This window comes from Ambystoma mexicanum, chromosome 1p (assembly GCF_040938575.1).
Source record: "Ambystoma mexicanum isolate Mex_15411 chromosome 1p, UKY_AmexF1_1, whole genome shotgun sequence".
NCBI classification, from domain to species: Eukaryota; Metazoa; Chordata; class Amphibia; order Caudata; family Ambystomatidae; genus Ambystoma; species Ambystoma mexicanum.
The window spans coordinates 68,166,491-68,189,049 of record NC_090921.1 but is presented as its reverse complement, the minus strand read 5'-3'; the positions used below and the strand labels follow the sequence as shown (position 1 = coordinate 68,189,049).

The 22,559-nt window shown below is 44.6% G+C and overlaps 1 protein-coding gene across 1 annotated transcript; it reads right to left on the bottom strand.

Annotated features, from left to right (window-relative positions):
* Window positions 1-13,031: 13,031 nt before the first annotated feature.
* On the bottom strand, window positions 13,032-13,973 carry LOC138449203 (olfactory receptor 10A5-like). Its single transcript, XM_069604755.1, has one exon. The coding sequence runs from the start codon at window positions 13,971-13,973 to the stop codon at window positions 13,032-13,034; it is 942 nt and encodes a 313-aa protein (XP_069460856.1).
* Between the last annotated feature and the right edge of the window lie 8,586 nt (window positions 13,974-22,559).

The following is a 22,559-nucleotide window of genomic DNA, read 5'->3' as shown; positions in this document are numbered from 1 at the left end:
ATATTACGAGAGGATATCCAGTCCAGTATATTCCCTTTATTATGGGTAGGGGTTTTTACAAATTGTTCAAACCCGAGGTCATCCGAAGTTACGCAGAAATACAGAGAGAAAACAAAAGAAAAACATTTGAGTATTGGAGAAATTATTAGAGGCAGTAGTAACAAAGGTAGAATTCGAAGGAAGAGTAAAGTTACATGGAGGATAAATGGAATGACACTCATAAGTAGGAAAAGGTGTACCAGTATGATGTAGGATAGAAGACTATTACCACATTCAGTTGCAAGGGGCACTTCTGTGTTCGGTGACAGTCATCGTTTGACGTGCTTCCAGTCCAGTGTTAGCCAAAAGATGGACAGATGTGGCCCGAATAGAATGGTTAGTACAAATAGTTAGCAGGTTTGTGTGTTTGCAGATTTTCAGCATGAAATTACCAAGATTATTTTTCCCAAGAGGATGTTTGATGTACCAAGTATTTTCAGTAGTATATTCTTTACATTTAAAGAAATGGGGCATGACAAAGAAGCATGTAGCATCTGGTGATAGTTTAGAAATATAATAGAGGAGAGACGTGACAGGACAGTCAGGATCATTGGGCGCTTCGAATGTTCGATCTCGCAAGCAATGTTCCCTCTAATTATTTTGGGCTGTGTGCGCCGAAGAATAGTTGTGTGCGGGCTATTTTTCAGTCATTTGCGCAAGTGAGTGTTGCACCACCAGATCGGTGGTGGTGGGAACGGCCCGGAGTCCCACCAGAGAGCAAGTGCTTAGAGATCTGATCTGATTCCACTGTGTGCCAGCGAGGAATGCAAATTTCTGGCACAACAAGCTCTACTTCAAGGGACATTTGGGTGCTTTATTCTCTAAGACTTTAGCTCATCTGAAATTGTGTCCTTTAACATCTCTAAACACTAGCAAGATCTTTTGTTTTATTATGGATTGGTACGAGAACAGAGGGGTTCCTCTAGTGGAACACAGATTCGGCCTCACAAATTAATATTAGTAGCACAGCAGTAGCTCCTGCATTCTCAGTTCACTAAATGTATGGAATATAAAAGAAATGCGTTCTATTGGTTTAATGAAATAAGCAAAACATGATGATTAATGACAAAGATGATCTAATAGAAGGAGGGAGGTGGGATGGATGGACACTGGACAGTTATATAAAAAGCACTGAATCATGTAATATCAGATTGTCTTGGAATTTAACCCGACAGTCTGCCAAGAAGAGGGTGACTAGACTACTAGTACAGCATCATAAGAGGACTCTTAGTGTTGTGCAACCAAATTAGAGGTCCAGCAAGAGGCATCACTCTAACAAGGAAGGGTTTAGTATATTATGTTTATTATTTTATTCAACATGAACAATACATATTTTTATCTTTTTTAATTTATAAAAGCATTTTACAAGAAAAGAAAAAGAAAAAGAGAATATAGTACAATTCTCAACTCCAGCTATCCCATCACTTCATCTGTCAAATTACATCAATTGTTTCAAATAGTCTATAGACAGGTCTTTTTCAAGTCCCAACCCCCAAATAATTCCGCCTTGTACTTAGAGTTTCAAGTTCATGAAGAACTGGGAGACCGCTATTAAGTGACTGATGTTATCTCCCTCAATTAAGCGGTTCCACCAGTCCTCCTCATTACACGTTCTTGACTCCTTGAGTAAATGTCCCAAGTGTGCCGTTCTCAGCCTTACTAGAGCACCACACACTAAAAGTAAATGCCGAAGTGTGGTTGCTTCTTATTTTTACAAAATTGGCAACTATTGTCAGATGTTAATTTCCTGATTGTTGGCAAGAGATTCATTCGCACTCTTAGGAAGGTTTCACGTAGTGTTTTACTTGGAATTTTTTTAAAATAGTTCGGTAGGTCATTTAAGCCTCTTGTTATTGGTGGCAAGTGGCTTATCAATTTAATTCTTTGATCCAGAGATGTAGTCTGTATCCAGTCGTATTCCTGTAGTTTTAGTTTTACTTTATTCGGGTTCCAAATGAGTTCTTCCTCAGAGCTGTTTATTTCCACAAGGGTTTTTTCGTGTTCTTTCATCCAACACATCCGAATTTTACTTTTCTGTTCTTCAATTTCCGTGTGTATGATGGACATTACATCCGGGCAGGTGCTAGTCAGGGACTTCAAACAGAGTTCCTGGCGTATGGTCTTTGCCGGTGTACATTGCGGTAGGTTCAGAGTATGTTTTCCAAAACAAACCTTCTAGTCGTTTCCAAAAATCTGGGGGAATCACCAGTAGTGCATCTGCACCGTAGATCAAAGACGGGCCACCTTCCCTTTGTAAAATGTAATCAAGGAAATTGCTGTAAATCGGCCAAATCTTCTGTCGATTATTTTTGCTTGACATGCCAATTTTGTTTGCCTTCTCTAAAAGGTGGCGTTGCATGGGGTGCTCTTGTTTGTTATTGCTGACGATTACCCCCAGATATTTGAATTGTACCACTTGTTCTATGATCATAACTTTGGTTTTGGCCTTGTTGATCTCTAAGTTATTCTTCTCTATATATAGCGCCAATGCATTTAATTGGCGCTGAAGATCAATCAGAGTGTAGTCCATTAAGGTAAGATCATCCGCATAGAGTAATCGTGGGATCTTAACCTTCCCTACTGTAGGGGGAAAGGACCGTATCTCCTGGCCGCTTTCTTCGATATCCCAAAGATAAGAATTGAACAGTGTTGGTGCAAGAGGGCACCCTTGCTTCACTCCTCTCGCCGTAGGAATTAACTCAGATAACATCCCTCCTTAGTTTAGACACACTCTAATAGAGGTGTTCTGATGTAGGGCTCTAATAGGCCCTAAGATGTTTTCCGGACAGTTTCTCGCTGTTCATTTTCTCCAAAGTATTTCACGATTGACCTGGTCGAAAGCCTGGACCAGGTCAATAAAAGCAAGGTAGATCTTTTGATTTCCTTCTTGAATCTTGCTTTTTAGGGTGGTTAATAGGATAATATTAGGTGCCGTTCCCCCATCTTTCACGAACCCTGATTGTAGGGGGTCCTCATGTCCTGATTTCCTGGACCATTTTTGAAAATGTTCTAACAGCAGTGAGCCAAACACTTTGCCAACGACATCTAATAATGCAATCGGTCGGTAGTTCTTAGGTTGGTCTCTAGGCCCGACTTGTAAATTGGAACACTTGTTGCTGTAGTCCATGACACGGGTATCGATCTTGTTTCGTTGCAGTTTTTAATTACCTCATATATAAAGTTTGAACATTCTACAGCATGTTCCTTCAGGTCTGCATTAGTAATGCCATCGGGCCCGGGGGCTCTTCAGTTGTTCAGTTGAATAAGTTTTCTTCTTATGTCCTCCAAATCCCATGCGTTTTCCCATGATGAATTTGACAGTTCTTGATTGTAACACAAAAATCCTTGTTCTTTGTTGGGTTTTCCGGAATACTTTTGTGAAGTAGGTTGACCATGCTTCTTCTCCCACAAAATTATTTATCAAATTATTTTGTGAGTCTGACGTAGTTCTAATTAGGGTCCAAAAATCTCTGGTTTTCCTGCTACATATTGTCTTCGGCATACCTACTGCGTCGGCTTGGTTCATGCTTTCTCTGTGTTGTCCTAGCCAATTTTTATAGATCCTTGTTACTATTTTCAATTCAGTAACTAATTCAGGAGTAGGTGATTTCTTTACTTGTCGCTTTAGTTTCCTCAGTTTTTTCCTTTCTTCAACATTTCTTTTGTTGAATTCATGTTGATGGATTTTTGATTTATCGTTTGGCCTAAACTTTCTTTTAACTTCATAGACTTAACAAAGGTCAGTAATCATATTATTTTCCATGGTTACTCACTTATTTGCTCTGCTGATGTTTATGTATAAATCTGTTAGCTCCACAACTGCACTGGCCGACAATCTTAACTTTGTGCCACTACTACAGGCTTCAATTTTTGCTTCCATGTTTGGTTTTGTTTTTCTTATGCAGGCCCATTTTACCTTTAATAGGTTGTGGTCACTGTTGGCCGTTCTCACTACCTCGTACTCAGTTATGATTTTAAGTAACTCATTAGAAACAAAAATATGGTCTAAGTTTGCTGCAGAGTTATCTCTCTCCCATGTCGGTATTCTCGGATTGTCTCTGTGTATTGATGTTCTAAGCTCTGCAAATCCCAAGAGGACATTGCCTTAATCCAGAGATGCCCGCGTACCATGTTCAATGGCACCTTCTTACCAGTCCCGTATTTCCAGTTGGGTTTTGGGCAGATCGCGTTAAGGTCTCCACATAAAATGACAAATTTCGGTGTCCATTCAAGATGTATTCTTTCCACGATATTGTCTGCCATTTCCAGGTAGTCCTCGTTTTTTTTTATCACTGCGGGATTCCAATATGTGTTCAACACAGTTATTTCTTCGTCCTTTGCAGTGTTTTGACTGTTTACTGACAGTTGGTCCGACCAAATCAAAAGAGACCCCTGGAAATGGTTATTTGAGATCACTGATTCGACATAATGTAATCCCGATCCAGATCTAATGGCAGTCAGCAGGCCTGAAGAGGGGCGTCCTTTATTCGAACGATCCGCGGGTGCTAGGTAGGTTTCATAACCCTCCAAAAATGGCTTCTTAGTTAGCCACGTCTCCTGCAGACAAATGACGTCAAACTCTCCCAAGTTGACGTCACTCTCTGGCAAGAGGTGGCTAAACCCCCGAGCGTTCCAACATGCCATAATGATGTTATCCTCTCCCAAGGGCCTCTCAACATCAGTCCCGGGTCCTGCCTTGCTGTACTTCCATATCTTGCGTGGCTAACTTCTTTTTCCTGGTGCTTTTGTGGCGGCCTTCTTAAGCTCCAGATCTTCTCCATCTCCAGAATTGTTACTTGCTACTAATTCATCGTTGACCATTTCACTAACTTCTTGAACAAATGTGATTTTTATCTTCCGCAATGGACCTTTTGGATATCTATCATTGTTCACAGCATCCTGGTAAATATTTCCGTCTTCATTCCCATTATTTGATTTTACTCTTTGATCATCTCTATCTAGGATGTTTGACTGCTTCTCGATCTTAGTTCCTTCCTTTCTCTGTGTCTGCTCATTAATTGGACGGAAAGTAGTCTCATCCTGACAGCTAGATGAATCCTTTTGACTTGATCTCAGATTATCATTTTGTGACTGTTGTAGTTTCGCACCAGTTGTTCGACAGCCCAACATTTGGAAGCTTTCTTGTTCCGAAATCAGCATTAGTCTGATTACCGGGGAGGAAATATGTAAGTAGATACAATCTCTTTTACCCGTGTACTAAACTCCACAATCTTTATATCTTCCGTGTTGATCTGCCTTAATTTTGGAATGCAGTCCATTAGGGCCATGAAGTTTTTCCGATTCAGGATCAGATTATCTCTGTTCTTCCCTACCCATTCCAGTTTAAAAGTTCTTTCACTGCCTAACTTTTGGCTGTACGGAATGTGGGTATCTTGTTCTTTAACTAGAGCTTGTTTTCTGTCAGCTCTTACATTGCGTCCCTTAATTTGATCTGATATGAATCTACTCTTTTCCTCTTTGTTATTATTAGTTGCAGGGCGCAGCTTCTCCCCTGTCCGGGCATTCGTCTCTCCCTTGGTATATAAGGCTGCAGGCTTTGGATTTACTGCTACGGCTGTTCTAGTGCTCCTTTTGTGATCGTTCTCTGAGTTCACAAATTCTAGAGGATGCAGATTTGAAAGTTGTTTTCCTCCATAGGCCTTAACTGCTTTTTCTGCCAGAGTAAGGAAAGGGCTCAATTGTTGAGCATCTACGTTTACTTCATTTCTGCAGTCTTTTCCCGAAACTCTCCCTTGTTGACTCTCTGATGGGGATTCTAATTCCGAGCTTTCAACCGAGTATACCGACAGATCCAATAAGTCGATACTCTCTTCAGACTTGTCGATGATCTGGTACTTCTTAACTGGGTTATCGGCCAGTCTCATTTCTTCTATATTAGATGGTTCCGTGGCCTGGAACACCACCTATCTATTTTTTTCCTCTTTGTTTTCCTGGGCTTTTATTTTCTGGTTTTCTCTTTATTCCTTTCCTGCTACTGACTTAGAGGGTTGGAATTCCTCAGTTGCTACATTTTCCCCTCTCTTGTTCACCGATCTGTTTCCCTTTGAAAAAAGCGGGTATAGTTTCGCGGCCTTCCCTCGATTGTCAAGTTCTTTTTGTTCACTGGATCCGGGAATATTTGATCTCCAGGATTTACTTTGTGGCTCTATTTCCGGCTCCTCCACAATCTCATCTACAGTAAATGTGCTGTTTTCTACAGACGTTCTGATGTTCACTCAGTAGCTATGCGTCTTCTGCCACAATTATGTCTGAGACTACTTTTGTGAGTGTCTCCATTTGTACAGCAGGCGGGGCGTTCTCTGATGTCATCTCGTTCTCCGCTACCACAGCTAGGTTCTCCGGTTTTCCTATAGTATCACCCTGTGGTTTATTAGATGGCATATGCCTCCCGTCTCGTGTTTCTAGTGCCGTAATGTACCCTTCGATATATGTCATTTTTGTATAGAGCATTGCCACCAAAGTTGTCTGACCCTTTAATGCCTCGTGGATGGATTCATATAATTTGCAATACAGTGTCAAAGCAATAGTTATTGCTGACATTACTGTTAAGATGTCTACTTGTTTTGTGGAAGTTTCTTTCTCATTGTTAGAGTCCATAGTTGAAGATCTCCTATTTCTCGACGGGGATTATAGATGGATATTGGGCAGGATGTTTGACCCCTGTTCTGTGTTGTTTGTGTACTTCTCAGCATCACTGGTCACGCCCCATGGGACTCTTGGTGGATCCATCCTTCGTTCCTCGCCTGTCCTTGGCGTTTCATTCGAGCTGGGCCTCGAGTTTGTTTCTCTTAAAAGGGGATCTTTATCAGATATCATTGTGTGAGTTGCTTCTTTTCTAGGGGTTGACTCCAAGCTCTTATCTATGTTTGCCTTAGTAGTTTGCACAGGCCCAAAACACGGCCATTTGCCGTGTGATTTTTACTCGTCCCTGAGCTGACTGTCCGGAACTTCATTGATTCCTCCTGTAATTGCTTAGTTATTGACCATTAGATTGTTGGTTCCCTTCCAGTTGTGATTCGGGGTCCTTAAAATACTGAATTCCTGTTTTTAAGGATGTACAGGGGAGGTACACTGTAGTTCCTGGCCAAACAAAGTCCCCCCAAGTGGAGTTTCATTTATGGACATGCTGGTCCCATCTAGTAAATCCGCGTCAGACACTTCCTCCGTCATCGTTTGGTCTTTCCTTAACGTTTTTTGGAAAACTCTTGCCATTGGATTTCAGGCTGCAATCTTTGTTCTCCGTCCCAAGGTGGTTTAGGCGGATTACGCTCCTATTACTTAGCTTGGAAGATTCATGAAGGGACATTTTGTTCAGCAATTTAGTTGGTCTTTTTATACTGCCTTTTCTGGCAGAGTTTTCCCTGATGTGTTTATCTTTAGGATCCAAAGTCATTGGTTTATCCTCTGATGGAAGGGGGTTGTTACTTTGGTCTAATTCTTTGATTTCACCCCTGTTGCGGTCTCCTAGTCCATTTTCTTTGTCTATATTTAGTCCCTTCTCGTCAATGAACTTTGGGACTTGAATGTCCCCTGGTGTGTTAGATTTTCTTTTCTGGATTCTTCACATGGGCTGATTAAATCTGGCCCTGTCGTTGGATGGTGGATCTGAATAATGACGTTTGTCACGTTATTCGAATTCACTTTGACTGCACTGGCACTTTGGACTCTCTTAGGTGTTGTCATGCCTAAGTCTGTTGCCACCCCCTCCACGGGCTGGCCCAGCAAAGTCGTCTCCTGGGCCATGCCCCCCGACTCCCAACGACATCGGTCCCTGGAGCTCTGCCCCTCCCACCTCGTCGGGCAGCTCCACATCGCCCGCTGTTTGTTCTGGGCTCCTCTCTCCCTCCGTGACTCCTCCCATCAGAAACCGCAGCTCTGGCAACAGCTCCCGTGGCGAGGATGAAAACGACTGCTCACCCACATCAGGGAGCTCCGGAGTTCTGTTTCCCGCTCCAGCAGGGAGAACACCGGGCCCCACGACACCCACACCCCACGCCTCCTCTCCGGGCCCACCACTAGGTAGGAGGGACTCTAGGGTTGGGAGGGAGTGTTGAGGGGATGTTTGGGGATGTTTGGGGTGATGTTTGTGTTTTCGCAGGGGAGGAGGAAGGAGGGAAAGGCAGGGGAGGAGGGAGAGACTGGCTCGTGAGCATGGTCCATATTCTCCTTCTCCTCCTCCTCGTTCCCAATCACGGGTCTTTCAAGTGTTTTAAATGTTTCAAATATTTCATCTAAATGTGGTGGGGAAACAGAAAGGCCTGGATTGTGAAAAGTCGATTTTGGAAAGAGAAAAATGTTTTATTGCGTACCTGTCTCCACCTGTATGCTTATAGGTGAGGCCGATACCAATCGTCGTTGGCGCAGTCGGGGTAACTGCTTCAACGGGCTTCTCTTGTCCAACCCAGAGTCCTCACGACTAGGTTGTTTGCTCCGCATACTGCGGCCTGTGTCCTCCATATTTTGGACACAGACAGATGGGCAGGTTGCCCCGTGCAACCCCGGACTGCACCAGACTGCTTCCACCTCAGCTTCCAACTCTGCGCCCGCTCCGCGGTGTGTGGTGGTTTTTCAAGGGTGGGTTCCTCCTCCAGGCACCAATAGCAATGGACAACAGACTGCACAGCACAGGGGGACTGCACCAGACTGCTTCCACCTCAGCTTCCAACTCCGCGCCAGATCCGCGGTGTGTGGTGGTTTTTCAAGGGTGGGCTCCTCCTCCAGGCACCAATAGCAATGGACAACAGACTGCACAGCACAGCATAGGAGGACTGCACCAGACTGCTTCCACCTCAGCTTCCAACTCCGCGCCTGCTCCGCGGTGTGTGGTGGTTTTTCATGGGTGGGCTCCTCCTCTAGGCACCAATAGCAATGGACAACAGACTATACAGCACAGCACAGGGGGACTGCACCAGACTGCTTCCACCTCAGCTTCCAACTCTCCGCCCGCTCCGCGGTGTGTGGTGGTTTTTCATGGGTGGGCTCCTCCTCCAGGCACCAATAGTAATGGACAACAGACTGCACAGCACAGCACAGCACAGGGGGACTGCACCAGACTGCTTCCACCTCAGCTTCCAACTCCGCATATGAAGATGAAGGAACTTGGAGAGGTGGTATGGGACTGGTATAGTAGCAGCCAGGTAGCAGGTTAAAAAATACATTGTTTTACAATCAATTAAGAAAATAAATTGAACTAGTATTTAATTAATACAGAAAACAAACATTCCTCATCAGATAGAAAAACAACAGAACAGAGAGGACCAACAGTTTTGCCATATGTTGTTACTAAGCTGATGAGATGTTAAATCAAGAAAAAATACAAATCTACACATGTTCATTTAAATGATTTGAAATGTGAATGCCATACATATCAATTCTTCTTGCTCACACAAACAACACACACACACACACACACTTTCTTTCACCAATAAATCAGGGTAGATACTACTCAAATATTCTGGCACAAAAGGAATGAATGACCATGCGCAACTGTGGACCACTTTTGCATTGGTGCCTGCCAAGACAAAACAGCACATCAGTCAGGCAGCCCACTTGAAGAGATGGTAAAGAGGAAATACTTCTGCTGCATGCAGAAAAACTGAGGTTGGCCTGATTTAAAGGTTGACCATGGGCCTCATTATCACCCTGGCGGAATGGGTTCACGGGTGCTGCAAATGGATGCGGACCCGTTAAACCAATTCCACCTGATTACGAGGTCCCCTCGTGGGACCCGGTAAGGATGCCTGGTAAAACCAGGCATCATTACCGGGTCCCACGAGGGAACCAGGGATCTAACAACGGGCCGATCGTAATCGGCCCGTTGTTAGCTCCCTGCACCCATTTTAATTGAGCTTTATGGGGGCTTGAATGGGAATGGGGAAAGTCTGGACCTGGGTTCCCTGATGGAGGAATTACCGGGCCCTCCATACTCAGAATGACACGGTAATTCCCCATTCAGGGAACCCCGACCCGGTTTTGGAGGCAGCCATGCCGCCAATAGCGGCATGGCTACCGCCAAAGCCGTAATGAGGCCAATGTCCTAGAAGGGTGTCTGTCAATGTGTTACTTCCATGCTGCAAATCTTGCATAGGAAATGCCAGAACTAGGCCCAGAGTATCATTTCTTGCTCTACCCCAGAGGCTAGAATTCACCCGGTCAAACAGAGGGCACTATACAAGCATGGAATGTAGTTAACCTGAGCTACTTCCCCCAGGTTCTCTGGGTGCACTCTGCTGCCCTCTTTTAGCAGTACTATGCACCTGCTGCAGGTCTTGCTTCTCGACAAGGTACCTACATAGAGAAACCTTGGTGCACTGTTGCTAAATCTTCTGGACTGTGTCTTCTACTATGCCTAAAGTGGTTGTGTATTTGGGGACACATGGAAGCAAGGGAGAGGTCTAAAGCACTGCAGTGCTAATGGGAGGCATGCCTTTTTTCAGAAAAAAGAACAGGTTTTCTGCAAATCAGAAAAAATAGCAATGCAATCAGGCCACAGGAAGAATGTGCGTGCCAGCGAGTCTCTGTGGCGTAATCAATTAGCCTGTTTGGTGGTTACCCTAAAGGTTGGTGGGTCAAGTCCACCCAGGGGCGCTATTGTTTTTGCCACAAAGACAATGAGTGGCCACTCAGTAAACCTGTGTCATTTCTCCCGTGTTCTGAGTTCTGCCTGCTGCCCCCTTTTAACACAAATATGCAACTGTGGCTCTTTCCTCATAGCAAGTTATGCCTAGAGAGGAAATGTGGTGCACTGTTGATGGGCTGTGTTCTCTACTAAGTCCTCTGTGTTTGTGGATTAGTGCTCTGATGCCCTCATTTGCTTTGTCAAACAGAGCTATTTTAGAAAGATTTTCAGGTTGCCTGGGAAGCATAAGCAAACAGCACACCAGTCAGGCTCCAGTGTAAGCATTGCATGAGTCTCTCTGGCGCAATCAGTTTGAGCGTTCGGTTAACCGAAATGTTACTTTTTCAAGCCCGCCCAGGGACGTTGCATTTTGGCTCAAGAATTCCAAGATGGCCAACTGCAAACTTCTGTTTACCTCTCGCAGGTCTTACCTGCTGACGTCCAAAACATCCAATAAACCACAAGCACTTCTTCCTGCTTGCTTTAGTTTTTCAAAACTTGCCATTAGATACATAAACATCAAGCCTACATGGGAAGGGTTTGGCTGCAGAGTGCACTGATGCACAGAAGGAAGCCATCCTAGCCAGTCTACTTAAAGAAGCAATGAGGCTCTGCAGGTGCATGCACGTCTCCCAGGCAGAGCTCATGACGGCAACGATAATACGTCATTCATATCCATATTTGACTTAAATGTGGAAATTAATTATTTATTTTAGCAGTTTTCCATGGGATATGTGCTTTGGTTGGTCTGTCATATAAGAAAAGGGTGTTTCTTTTGTGCAGTTATAACTGAAAGTATAAACTGAAAGAAAGAAACTCTTTCTTATTAGTTAATAAGCAGACATGACTACAAAATGTGTTAGTGCAACTGGTCTCGTAGAAACACACTACTAAACAGCTCTTGCATCGATTTACAGGCCTCGGCCTGACTCTATCTCACTACGCTAGCCTTTGGCCCAGCCGGGCCCTCTCAAGTCCTGACTACTCAGGCAGCTTGGCACTCAGGCCCTTGTGCACCTACCCCACACACACTTAGTGAAACACGTGGCGGGGCCAAGCCTGTAGCGGCCCGCCGGCATCCTAATGCAATACATTACCCTAACTGTGTGGAGCCAAGGAGCTCCGTGCAGTACGTTAAAAGAGAAAACGGTGTGAAATCGGACCAGCCGCTCTTCCTGTCACAGTCAGAGGGGTATGTCCCATTTCACACCAAAATGCTTCTGCTATAATTATTTGCACCCTAAATAATCAGCCACCCACCGCCACTATCTGTTTTACTCACTGGCAAGGCCCAGTGTATATGCCTGAAATGCTGGAAGTGGCTGTGGAACTCGACTGCACTGTCAGTAGAGCGCCTCCAACCATTGCTGCCTGCTGCCACGCCTCATGCATGAGGTCTGAACGTTGGAGTAAGTGGTCATTTCACCAATTGGGCGCTTTACAATAGAATTTATTTACTGTTTAAGCGCCTAACATATGCACAATAAATAAATAAATAAAAATGAGATTGAAATTGACTTTTCCGGAAGTCCACATTTTCTTGGAACTGGTTGAAGGATGTGATAGTAGATGTAGATGCCACCTCCATATTGGATTGTAACACTGCATAGCGTGAGAGTGTAAGCAGGAAATGATAATGGATAAGTGCGACGGAGCCCGTTGGGCCTTCAACGCTGTGAAGAAACGGCGCATAGCGCTCGATCAGCAAGGGACAGAAGTGGCGAGCAGACAACAAGAAATGACAGCGGCTTCTCAGGAACGCTGTATGCAGTGAACTTGACAATGTTTACGGTATGCCGTGATCATAAAATGGAGGATGAGGGAGACGAATAAAGAACCTTGCTTGTTACAAAGAATGTTGGAGCTGCGTGTGAGTTCAAGACGGAAGCACTGAAGCGAGTACGTCTTTCCCTTGCAGGTAGGGACCGGGCAACTTTGCAGTTAAAGACCGAGAGAGGGCCATTCATGTCACAGCATGCAACATGATTGTCCCTCGCCAGGTACTAATTACATTCAAACATATATTATTTAGGCATGTTATGTGTAGCTTTACTCATTATTCTTTTGTCACAGCTTCTAAGCACCACAAATGCAACTATGCAACTACTATACATTCATGTTTTCATATCCATAGGAGTTTAGGTAACAGATTTTTCCTTTTCTCTATAACAATAGTGGTGTCAGTTTCTGGGATACACCATAATACACAATACTTATAGAAACCTGTTCTTATCAGATTATTATATGGTTTAGTGTCACTTGATAGGACTGACTGTTTGGCAGATTGTAATAATTGTTTCAAGTTTTCTCTAAAGAACTAGAGTGCATTCATGCATTCCTGACATTCTTCCAATCAAGGTGTCTTCTGGAAAGTCTTCCTCCAGGCCTCCCTGATTTCCTTGTTTCTCAGGGTATATATGACAGGGTTGAGCAGTGGTGTTATCGCAGAGTAGAGCAGGGATAAGACGTTGCTCAGGTTACGGGAGCCATCTGTCCTTGGTGTTGCATAGATGGCAATGAGTGGTCCAAAGTAGGTGCTAACCACAGCAAGGTGAGAGCTGCAGGTGGAGAAGGCCTTATGTCTCCCATTGGCTGATGGGATTTTCAAGATGGCCGACATGATGTACGCGTATGACATGATGATTAGGATAAACGGCACTATTAGAATTACAAAAGAGAAGAAAAAAACATAGACTTCTATGAAGGAGGTGTCTGAGCAGGCAGCTTTGATGAGGGGTGCAAACTCACAGAAGAAGTGGTTGATTGCTTTTTCACCTGAGAACTTTAATCTGCAAAGCAAGATGAGTGTTACCAGGGGCAGCGTGAAGCCTCCCGTCCAGGCACTGGACATGAGCTTCAGGCATTGTCTTCGGTCCATGAGGGTGGTGTAATGCAATGGGAAACATATTGCAGTGTATCTGTCATAAGCCATCACTGTCAACAGGAAACACTCAATGATCGCGAAACACGTAAAGAAGTAAAACTGCATGAGGCAACCAGCAAACGAGATGCTACTGCCATCGGCTAATATGCAAGAGAGCATGCTGGGAGCAGTACTAGTGGAGTACCAGATTTCCAAGAAGGAGAAATTGCTCAGAAAAAAGAACATCGGAGAGCGAAGATGATCGCTAGCAGAAACTGTAACCACGATAAGGCTGTTACCAGCAAGAGTGAGCACATAAATCATTAGGAATATGACAAAGAAAAACTGCTTCAACTCCGGAAGAATGTGTAGTCCCGCGAGAAGGAATTCTTCCACATGTGTTGCATTCTTTGAACATCCAGTGGCAGCCATGTTTGTCTGCTGTTCAAGAAAATAAAAAGGGCATGCATTAATAGTAGAAATTAGAGCTGCTTGTTAGATGAGAGTCGGTGCAGAGTTAGAAATGTACATTTCTCCACTTGATCAATAATGAGATCTGAACAAATATTGCCATCTGGATTAGCTGCAGCTAATGACTGTGCATACTGTTTTGAGAACATCACATTTACAGCAGTTTTCCAGAATTGCTCGCTTGGTTGCCAAGTTCATACTACACTTCATGCCACCATAAATGAGCAACGTACACAGCATGAACTTACTACTAAATCTGTGCCTCTACATACGCTAGATGTGAATGATTATATAAAGGTGTATTATGATCATAACTAAATAACGTGCATTCAAATTGATAGTAGCCTGAAATCTCCATTAAGATTACCACCTGGAGCCGCATGCCCTGGACAGATATGCAGGCACAAGGGAAGAGAGCGGGTTAGCAGGACTGCATAATTGACAGGCAATATATAATTTCCTCAAAGGGATCCATGAAGAATCTGAGGATTCCACAAACATCCCGGCTGCTCCACTGTCAATGTGGCCTCGATGAAACACATCAAGTATCACAGCTAGCTCCCACAACATCCAACACGCACACACAAGGCAAATACATGGCTCTTCCCAAGTGTGAGTTCACATTTAATTGCACCCATGTACAGTTAGTAACAATGCAAAGCAAGAGAACGCCATTCCAGATGTAGGAAGAAGCAGTATGCAAGCAGTGGACATGTAATCTGCCATTTCAAAGTGGAATTGCAGCAATGTGGTACACAGTTTGAGGTTCAAGCCATGCATCTATAACCATGATTAACTGTTTACTCCAACATATCAGGGTGACACTACTATTGGGATGCCCTATACTCATCCTCGAAGAGCTGTGTCATTTGGAGGGTTTCTTGAGGATTGTGATGCCTGTGTCCCGGGAGGAAAAGGAAAGAAACAAAATCAACTGGCACCACAATTACCAGCACCATTTGAGGACTGGAGGGGGTGTCTGTACTCCTGCTCTCTGTTTGGCAGAGTAGAGGCACAGATCACCCCAGCCAAGATTCTCTATTTGGTATCCTGGACAAGCAATCAAGGCTTAAACTCGCAGAAGGTGATGCAGCCTGGTTCTTACGTACAGGGTAGTAGTCCCCAAGCACCCTCAAAGGAATTCCCACACACTATGTTGGTGAAAACACAGCTCTTTATATAAATATTCTCAAGTTATATACACAATCACAATAACACACTTTGTGCTCAAGATAATCTAAAATGGTAAATATATTGAGTTTCTATGTGGTACCACAATTACTCTTTGATTCTATTAAAATGCATTAACTGTACTCAGTTCAAATGACATACAAATCAGTTAATAATGTGAACCAACAATATACATAGGAGGAAAGCAGGTTGGATAAAGAATAGGCATAATGCTGGCCCCGTTACCTAGACACAGTTCTGTGTGAGGATCCCCCCACCTGGGCAACCTTTAAATAAAGCTTATTGACAAGCCCAGTCCAATTATGCTTAATATAGTCTTGATTCCTCCTAAAGGTTCTATGACCCCAAAATACCTGGTTTCGTAGAGTTCTTCGGTGAGTCGTCGACAGGCCCTTTTTGAGTGCACTCCCTTTAAGGTAGGAGCCACGGGTCGTTGCGAGTCAGTGAAGAAAAGGGTGAAGACTGTTGTTGCAACAGCAGCTGCGGTTCTTTCAGTGCTTGTTAACTATTGGTCGAAACCATCATGCAAGCTGAGGCATGTGGTGCACCTCGACGACAAGTGTTGGTTGCCGCAAAGAGTTGATGAAGAACTTTGGCCCAGCAAGGGCGTCGAGTGGTCTGCGTCTTTGTGGTTTTCGTGTGGCGGAAAACCCACCGGTGGATACCCCTTGGTCATCGGCAACCTTGACTTTCTCCAGCAGGACGAAAGTGGTTGACGCTGATGAGCAAGGGAGTCCTTGGATCAAATATCTTAGGCAAAGGAGCACTGCAGCTCCAGTCGGTGATGGCGGTAGTCAACAGTGATGGACTTCAATGTCAGGCGCTTCACTTCGTGATTCTGCAGTGGTCCCCATCTCCGGTAGGCAGCCTTTCGAAGATCTGACGTCCAGGGAGCTTTGGCAAAGATCAGCTGGTGCACGATGGTCCCTCTTAGCTCAGGGAGAGGTCCCCTAGCCAGGTTCTCTCTTGGATCAGTTCCTTGACAGTCACGCAGCTTTCAGGACAGCAGCAGCAATTTTTCTTCTTCCAGTGGGCTTCAAGGTTAAGCATCAAGTATCAACTTCAGCTTCTTAATGATTTCCATCAGTGAGAGGTCCCCAGATATACCGTTTGGTCTCTCATTCATTCTGCTGGGTCACACTCAGGCAACCAATCATTCAGAAGGGCATTCATGCAGGTAGGAAGCCAATCAGACTCAGAGTGCAGTCAGGCCATTCTCCACCCTCCAGACACTCACAACAAGGAATGTGTATTGGGGCAAGTACGCAGCCATTCAGCACTCCACACTGCATTCATACCAGTTTTTGGCAGGGCTGTCTCAGTCATTGTGTCATATACCAGAAACCAGACACCCATAACATGAAGTGCATATTGGTCACACACTCCATTCACCCAGGTCCCACCCCAAGGGTGTACCCACAACATATAGCCTCTGGGAAGGCTCCAGCCAGTCTGGTCTGGACTTAAACACAATACCATATATGGAACTTCCACCCAATAGCCATTTAGTGGGAAGGGACAGAGTCAGGGCTTCCCAGGACTTTGGGAATACATGGTAACAGGCAATAGAAAGCAAGAGGCCACAGGGGCAATCTTGTCTTCTATCAGGAATCAACTGATTCCAATGGCAGGGCCTGGGTATCCCAAAATGGAAAATACTCAGAGCACCTGTCAAATTAAGCATGGAGCTGCCACCAGCCCATACTGTGCTCTGTGGGCTACACACAGGGGCCCAAAAACATACGCTAGAAGTACAGTGTCGTACTCCCACCCATGGGTACCATAAGGGTATCCCACAGGTCTGTTCATCAAACCAAAAAGAGGAAGTGCTGCACCGCCAGGAGGTCCACATGAACTCCTGCGTGGAAAACAAGACAGAACCTACATGATAAAGCAATCAAGGACAAGGATATGGAGTCCCTGTCCTTCCAATGCATTTCCAGCATCACATTTGCCCCCCCCCCCCCAGACTGAGGTTAGGGTGTCTAATCTCCCACAAGACTGACACACTCATCCAGACGGTCAACGTAGCTTCTGGAAAGGCCATTATCATGACTCTTCCCTGGTCTATTCTCTATGGTGAAGTCTAGCCCTTGCAAGCTATTGGACCACATGAGCAGTTTCAGGTTGTCACCCTTCATCTGCACAAGACACTTAAGGGGCTTATGGTCTGTTTGGATGTTGAAGGTAGAGCCCATAAGGTAGGGTCTAAAATGTCTAAGGCTCCAAACTATACTGAAACATTCCTTTTCAACAGTAGCCAACCTAAGAAATCTACCCTTCAGTTGTCTACTGATGAATATAATTGGGTGTTCCCTCCCTTTGTCATCTAAGTGGGACAAGACGGCTCCAATCCCTGTGCGCAAGCATCCTTCTTGACGATAAAGGGCTAGCCGGAATCATGTGCACACAACGCAGGTGCTCTACACAGACTTTCTTTCAAACCAGTAAAGTCCCTCTGACAGTCTTCTCTCCAATTAACCTTCCTTGGTTGTTTGTGGGAAGTCAGAAGGGCAGCTACGGTTCCATAGTGCACCATGAAGTTATGATAATAACCAGTGAGGCCCTAAAAAGCTATGACCTGGGTTTGAGTACTGGGAGTCGCCTAATCATGTACATCCTGTACATTACTGGGGAGAGGTTGGATTCAAACCCCTCCTACCTCATGACCAAGATAAGTGGCATTCCCCTGAGCTATCTGGAACTTGGCAGCCTTGATAGAGAGGTTAGCCCTTTGCAAGACCAGCAACACCTTATCCAGGTGAATCAAATGTTCTTCTCATGTGGAACTGTAGGTGGCAATGTCTTCTAGGTAGGCCACACAAATGGCATCCAGCCCACTGAGCGCATGACTGACCAATCTCTGGAAGGTGGCAGGTGAATTTTTCAACCCAAAAGGCATGACTCTAAACTGGTAGAATCGAACAGGTGTTGAGAATGCAGTATTTTCCTTGGCATGGTCCGTCAGAGCTATTTGCCAATAGACTGAGGTGAGGTCAAAGGTGCTCACAAATTTGGCAGCACATATGGTGTTCACTTGTTCATCAGCCCGGGGCAATCGGTGCGCGTCAGTTTTGGTGACGGCTTTGACTCCTTGGTAGTCCACACAGAACCTCCAATACTTGTTACCTGCCTGGGAACTTGCCTTGGGGACAAGGACCACTGGACTGGACCAGGGACTGGTTGAGGGTTCAATAAGACCCAGATCCCACATCTTGTTGACCTCAGCCTGGATGTGGTTCTTAACAGTGTCTGAAATAATGTAGCACCTGCTTTTGACAGGTATGCTGTCACTAATGTCAATTTCGTGACTGCACCATGGAGTGAGGCCTGGTGTCAGTGAGAACAAAGGGGCATACTGCCGGAGCAAAGACCTGCAGGCCCTCTGCTGCTCTGGTGTCAGATTTGGATGAGATGTACTCCCTTCACTGTGCCATCCTGAGGGTTGCTATGCAGTAAATCAGGAAGGGGCTCACTCTCATCCTCTTCCTGCTCTGTAGCCAGCAAGAGACATGAGACTTCTGCTTGCCTATAGAAAGGCTTGAGCCTGTTGACATGGAATATCTGAGGGGCTACCCCAGGGACTGCCATGTCAACCAGATAATTGACCTTGCCCATCTTGGAGATGATCCTGAAGGGTCCAGTCCACTTATCTGCCAAAGCTTGAGGCGTGGTAGGCTACATCACAAGGATCTCTCATCCTGCAGTCCAGTCCACTTGTGATATTTAAGGTCATGCCAGTCTTTGTTCAACTCCTGGCTGACCTTAAAATTTGCTGTCGCCTGACCCATCATCTCTGTCATCCTCTGTCTGCGGCCTAACAAATAGTCCCCCACTTGCTTAGTGGGACCTGGAGGGGTGGCTTCCAAACCTTCTCTGATCAAGGCAAGGGGCCCCCTCACGGGATGTCCAAAGATCGGATGACCGTCGCAGCAGCCATGGTTAACCATCCGTGATCATCCCCATTTCCACCAAATCTTTGCCTAATAAAATATTAGCAGGTACATTGTCCTGAGCCAGGACAGGAAGCTTTGCTGTCTTGTCTCCAATCATAATGTTGACTAAGGATACAGGTGATAATTTGGGAGGCCCACTAGCTAACCTGGTGGTTCTCAGAGGAGCACCTACATAGTCCTCTGACTTAAGCAGGGTCCTGTCAACCACTGTCATGTTTGCCCCAGTGTCTCACAAGCCAGTAGAAGGTTGGCCATTCAAGAGGACACTTCTCAAAAACCTGCGGGTGTTCTCTGGGATTGTCACCAGTACTTCTACGTACTGGTCCCAGGCCCCAAGGGACACTAAGGAAATCTCTACGGGAGCACCAAATGTGATTTCTGTAGAGGAGAGGAGGACAGTGACCTCCACCTCAGACATGGGGTAAGGGTAGGTCAGGCTGACAGCCTGAACTCCTATTGCCCTACCTTTACACTTGGGGTCAACCTTCTGTGGTCCAGAGCCCAACAGTGCCAACAAGTGCTAGGGATGCAGGTTACATTACTGGTACCGCTGGGAGCCTGCTTTGCAGCAGGTGGACAACTACTCTTACTCCTACCCACATAAGATTAATCCCCACTGGATTTTTGGGTCTTAGGAGAGGAAGGTTTTGGTCTAGCTGTGATCGCTTCTGGGACTCCTCAGCCTTCTGAGAGGTCCCATTTTCTTTGTCCTTGTCCTTCCCACTGGAGTTCCTTGGGGACATCCGATGGGGGACTCACTTGACAGCCAGACTGGCCACTTAGAGGGATCTAAAATGTTCTGGTCAGCAACATACTGATGTAGCTCTGGTGAACAGGCTTAAGTTAAATGCTCACAAAACAAAGGGTGGGCCAATTCAACAAATGTTTTCACCTTGTAACATCAATCCATTCCATCATGTTCATATGTGCAGCACTCACCGAATCAACCCAAGACACATTCTCTCTTTTCTTTAATTCCATGAACCTTTTTAAGGTATTGGGTAGATATCTTGCTTGGCAATCAAAGCAGACTTCATGCACTCATAATGCCCCCTTTCTTGCACACTCAGTTTCAGAATACAGTCATACACAGTTTGAGGCACTCTGATTAACAAGCACTTAGCCCAATCTCTTTTATGAACATCATGGATTCCACAAGTCATCTCAAATGCTTCAATCCATTGGAGGATATCATTACCCTCCGGATACACACCGACCAAACCTTTCATAAACTTGTTGGCTGGGGACTTGACACTATCAACTGGTTTAGCTGAAGTCTACACTCTAGCTCTCTCCAGCTGCATTTTCTGTTACTCAGTGTGCCTATCTTTGAGGATTGCTTGTTGTGCCAACTCCTCTTTTTTCAATTCAGCTTCTGTGGCCGACTTTTTATATTGAAAGGCTAACTGTTCCCGCTGTAGCTCCAATTTTAAAAGTTCAATCTTCAGGGCTTTCCCCCTGAACAGCAGTGCTGGAATTTGGAATAGAGGCAGCAGGAATGGTGGTGCTCCCAGAATCACAGGGGCAAAGTCCTCATTAGTTTCACCCCCCCTTCAAGAGCTTCACAATGAGTCTGGTAGTCCACCAGGGCAGCTATCAGATCAGCCCTAGAATTATCTTCAAAGTCTAACTCTCTGGATAGCATCTAAGCTCATCCTAGTAAATTTACTATTTGCAATAGATTCCATTGCTTGTAATGTTGTAATGTAGTACACTGTATTCAAAAAGGTTTGCACACCCATACCCCTAATCTAAAAACACCTATCTCCACCAACAGGGTGAACACGATCATGTAATACATTATATTTGTACTCTCATCATCCAGACCAAAACAAAGACCGTTGATATTCCGGCAAACACAGTCCTGAAAAAATAGACTGAGTGCACTTATTGTTCAAAAAAATTCAAATTAATTTATTCAGATTATTCAAAAAACTTAAAACTTAGACCCTAACATCATACATAGTGAAAATGTACTATACATAAAAATTCATCTAAAACAAACTATCAATCACTTATAGACACAGATGACAATACATTACAACATTAAACACTCTAAATGTGTCTTAAAAACATCTTCCTGACATGTTTCTGTTCTTCATGCCCCTGGGTGCAACCATGGCTGCAAGTACTCTGATTATTGAAAAAATTGTTGCAAGGCTAACCCAGCTTCCAATGTCATCAGGGGCTTGGCTGCATCTGAGGCTGCACCACTGCCAGCCAAAAGCTGACTTTCCCTGACATCTGAGTCAGGCATAAATGGGAATGTATGCCATCTTCCCATGTTGCAACACATCAGAACACATTCATGGTTTGCAGGGGTGTGTTGAGATGCCAGAAGTAAGCCTGGGCAAATCAACTCAGCCAAACCCCAAATCAACCTAGTTATCACTGCCTGCATGTTATTTGGGCTTGGCCACGCTTTTAAGAGATGTGGGTCACAGATTCAGTTGATCTCATGACAATCACACGCTGACGAAATGTTGCTAGGAACAAGAGGTCAGACATGTTTCTAGCAGCACATGTTCAAACCAAATAAAGCATAAACTTAATGGAATAGCTGAGAATAAGGATGCTCAAAGAAAGCAAAGTGTCTGAATGACTAATGGCTTGCACCTGGCTGTTTCTTTGAAATTGAGAACAATACATTCTAATTGTTTTTTCATAAACAGTTTTTGACACAAATAATAATGCAAATAAAAATGCACAGTAGGTGCATTATTTATTTATATCCCTTTGCGTCATTTGCAGGCCACCCTTTTCTCAAAGGTGGCCTGTACTTTGCCAAGGGGCTTTGCTGCAGCACAGATGGTGCCCTGACCAGCCCACTAGCATACATTTTTGTCTTGGGCATGCATGGCACTCTCGTTTGCTATGAGTGAAATTCATCAAGAAATGAATAGAAAAATCATTTACATATGTGTTTGGGCCAGTATGTTTTTATGGTTTTCCATCTATCATCACCAAACTACTTTGGAGGGCAAACAAAGTGGGATTCAAATAAACGGGGGTGTCCTAAATCATTAAAAAACACTACTTATTTTTCTGGGCTTGAGTTCAGGTCAGGCTATTAGGTTGCCCTTGGGTTCATATGTGTAGTTTGGGTTGCACTGGTGACATCTCTTTTACACATGTGCCACTTTCCTGAAATGAGCTGACACACATGTGTATCAAAAAAATATGGTTTTATTCCAGTGCACCCTTTTTACATTTGTAGATATACATTCAATGCGGCTTGTTCTAATGCCACTGAATACAGTCTTTTGTTTGCATTTAGTGCATTTCTCACACATATTTTGAAAATGTTCGCACTTAGAGTCACTGATGACACAGAGAGCAAAATGTGTTTTTCTCTGTAAGGGAAATATTTAGAGTGCTGAAAATTCAATTGTGAGCTCAC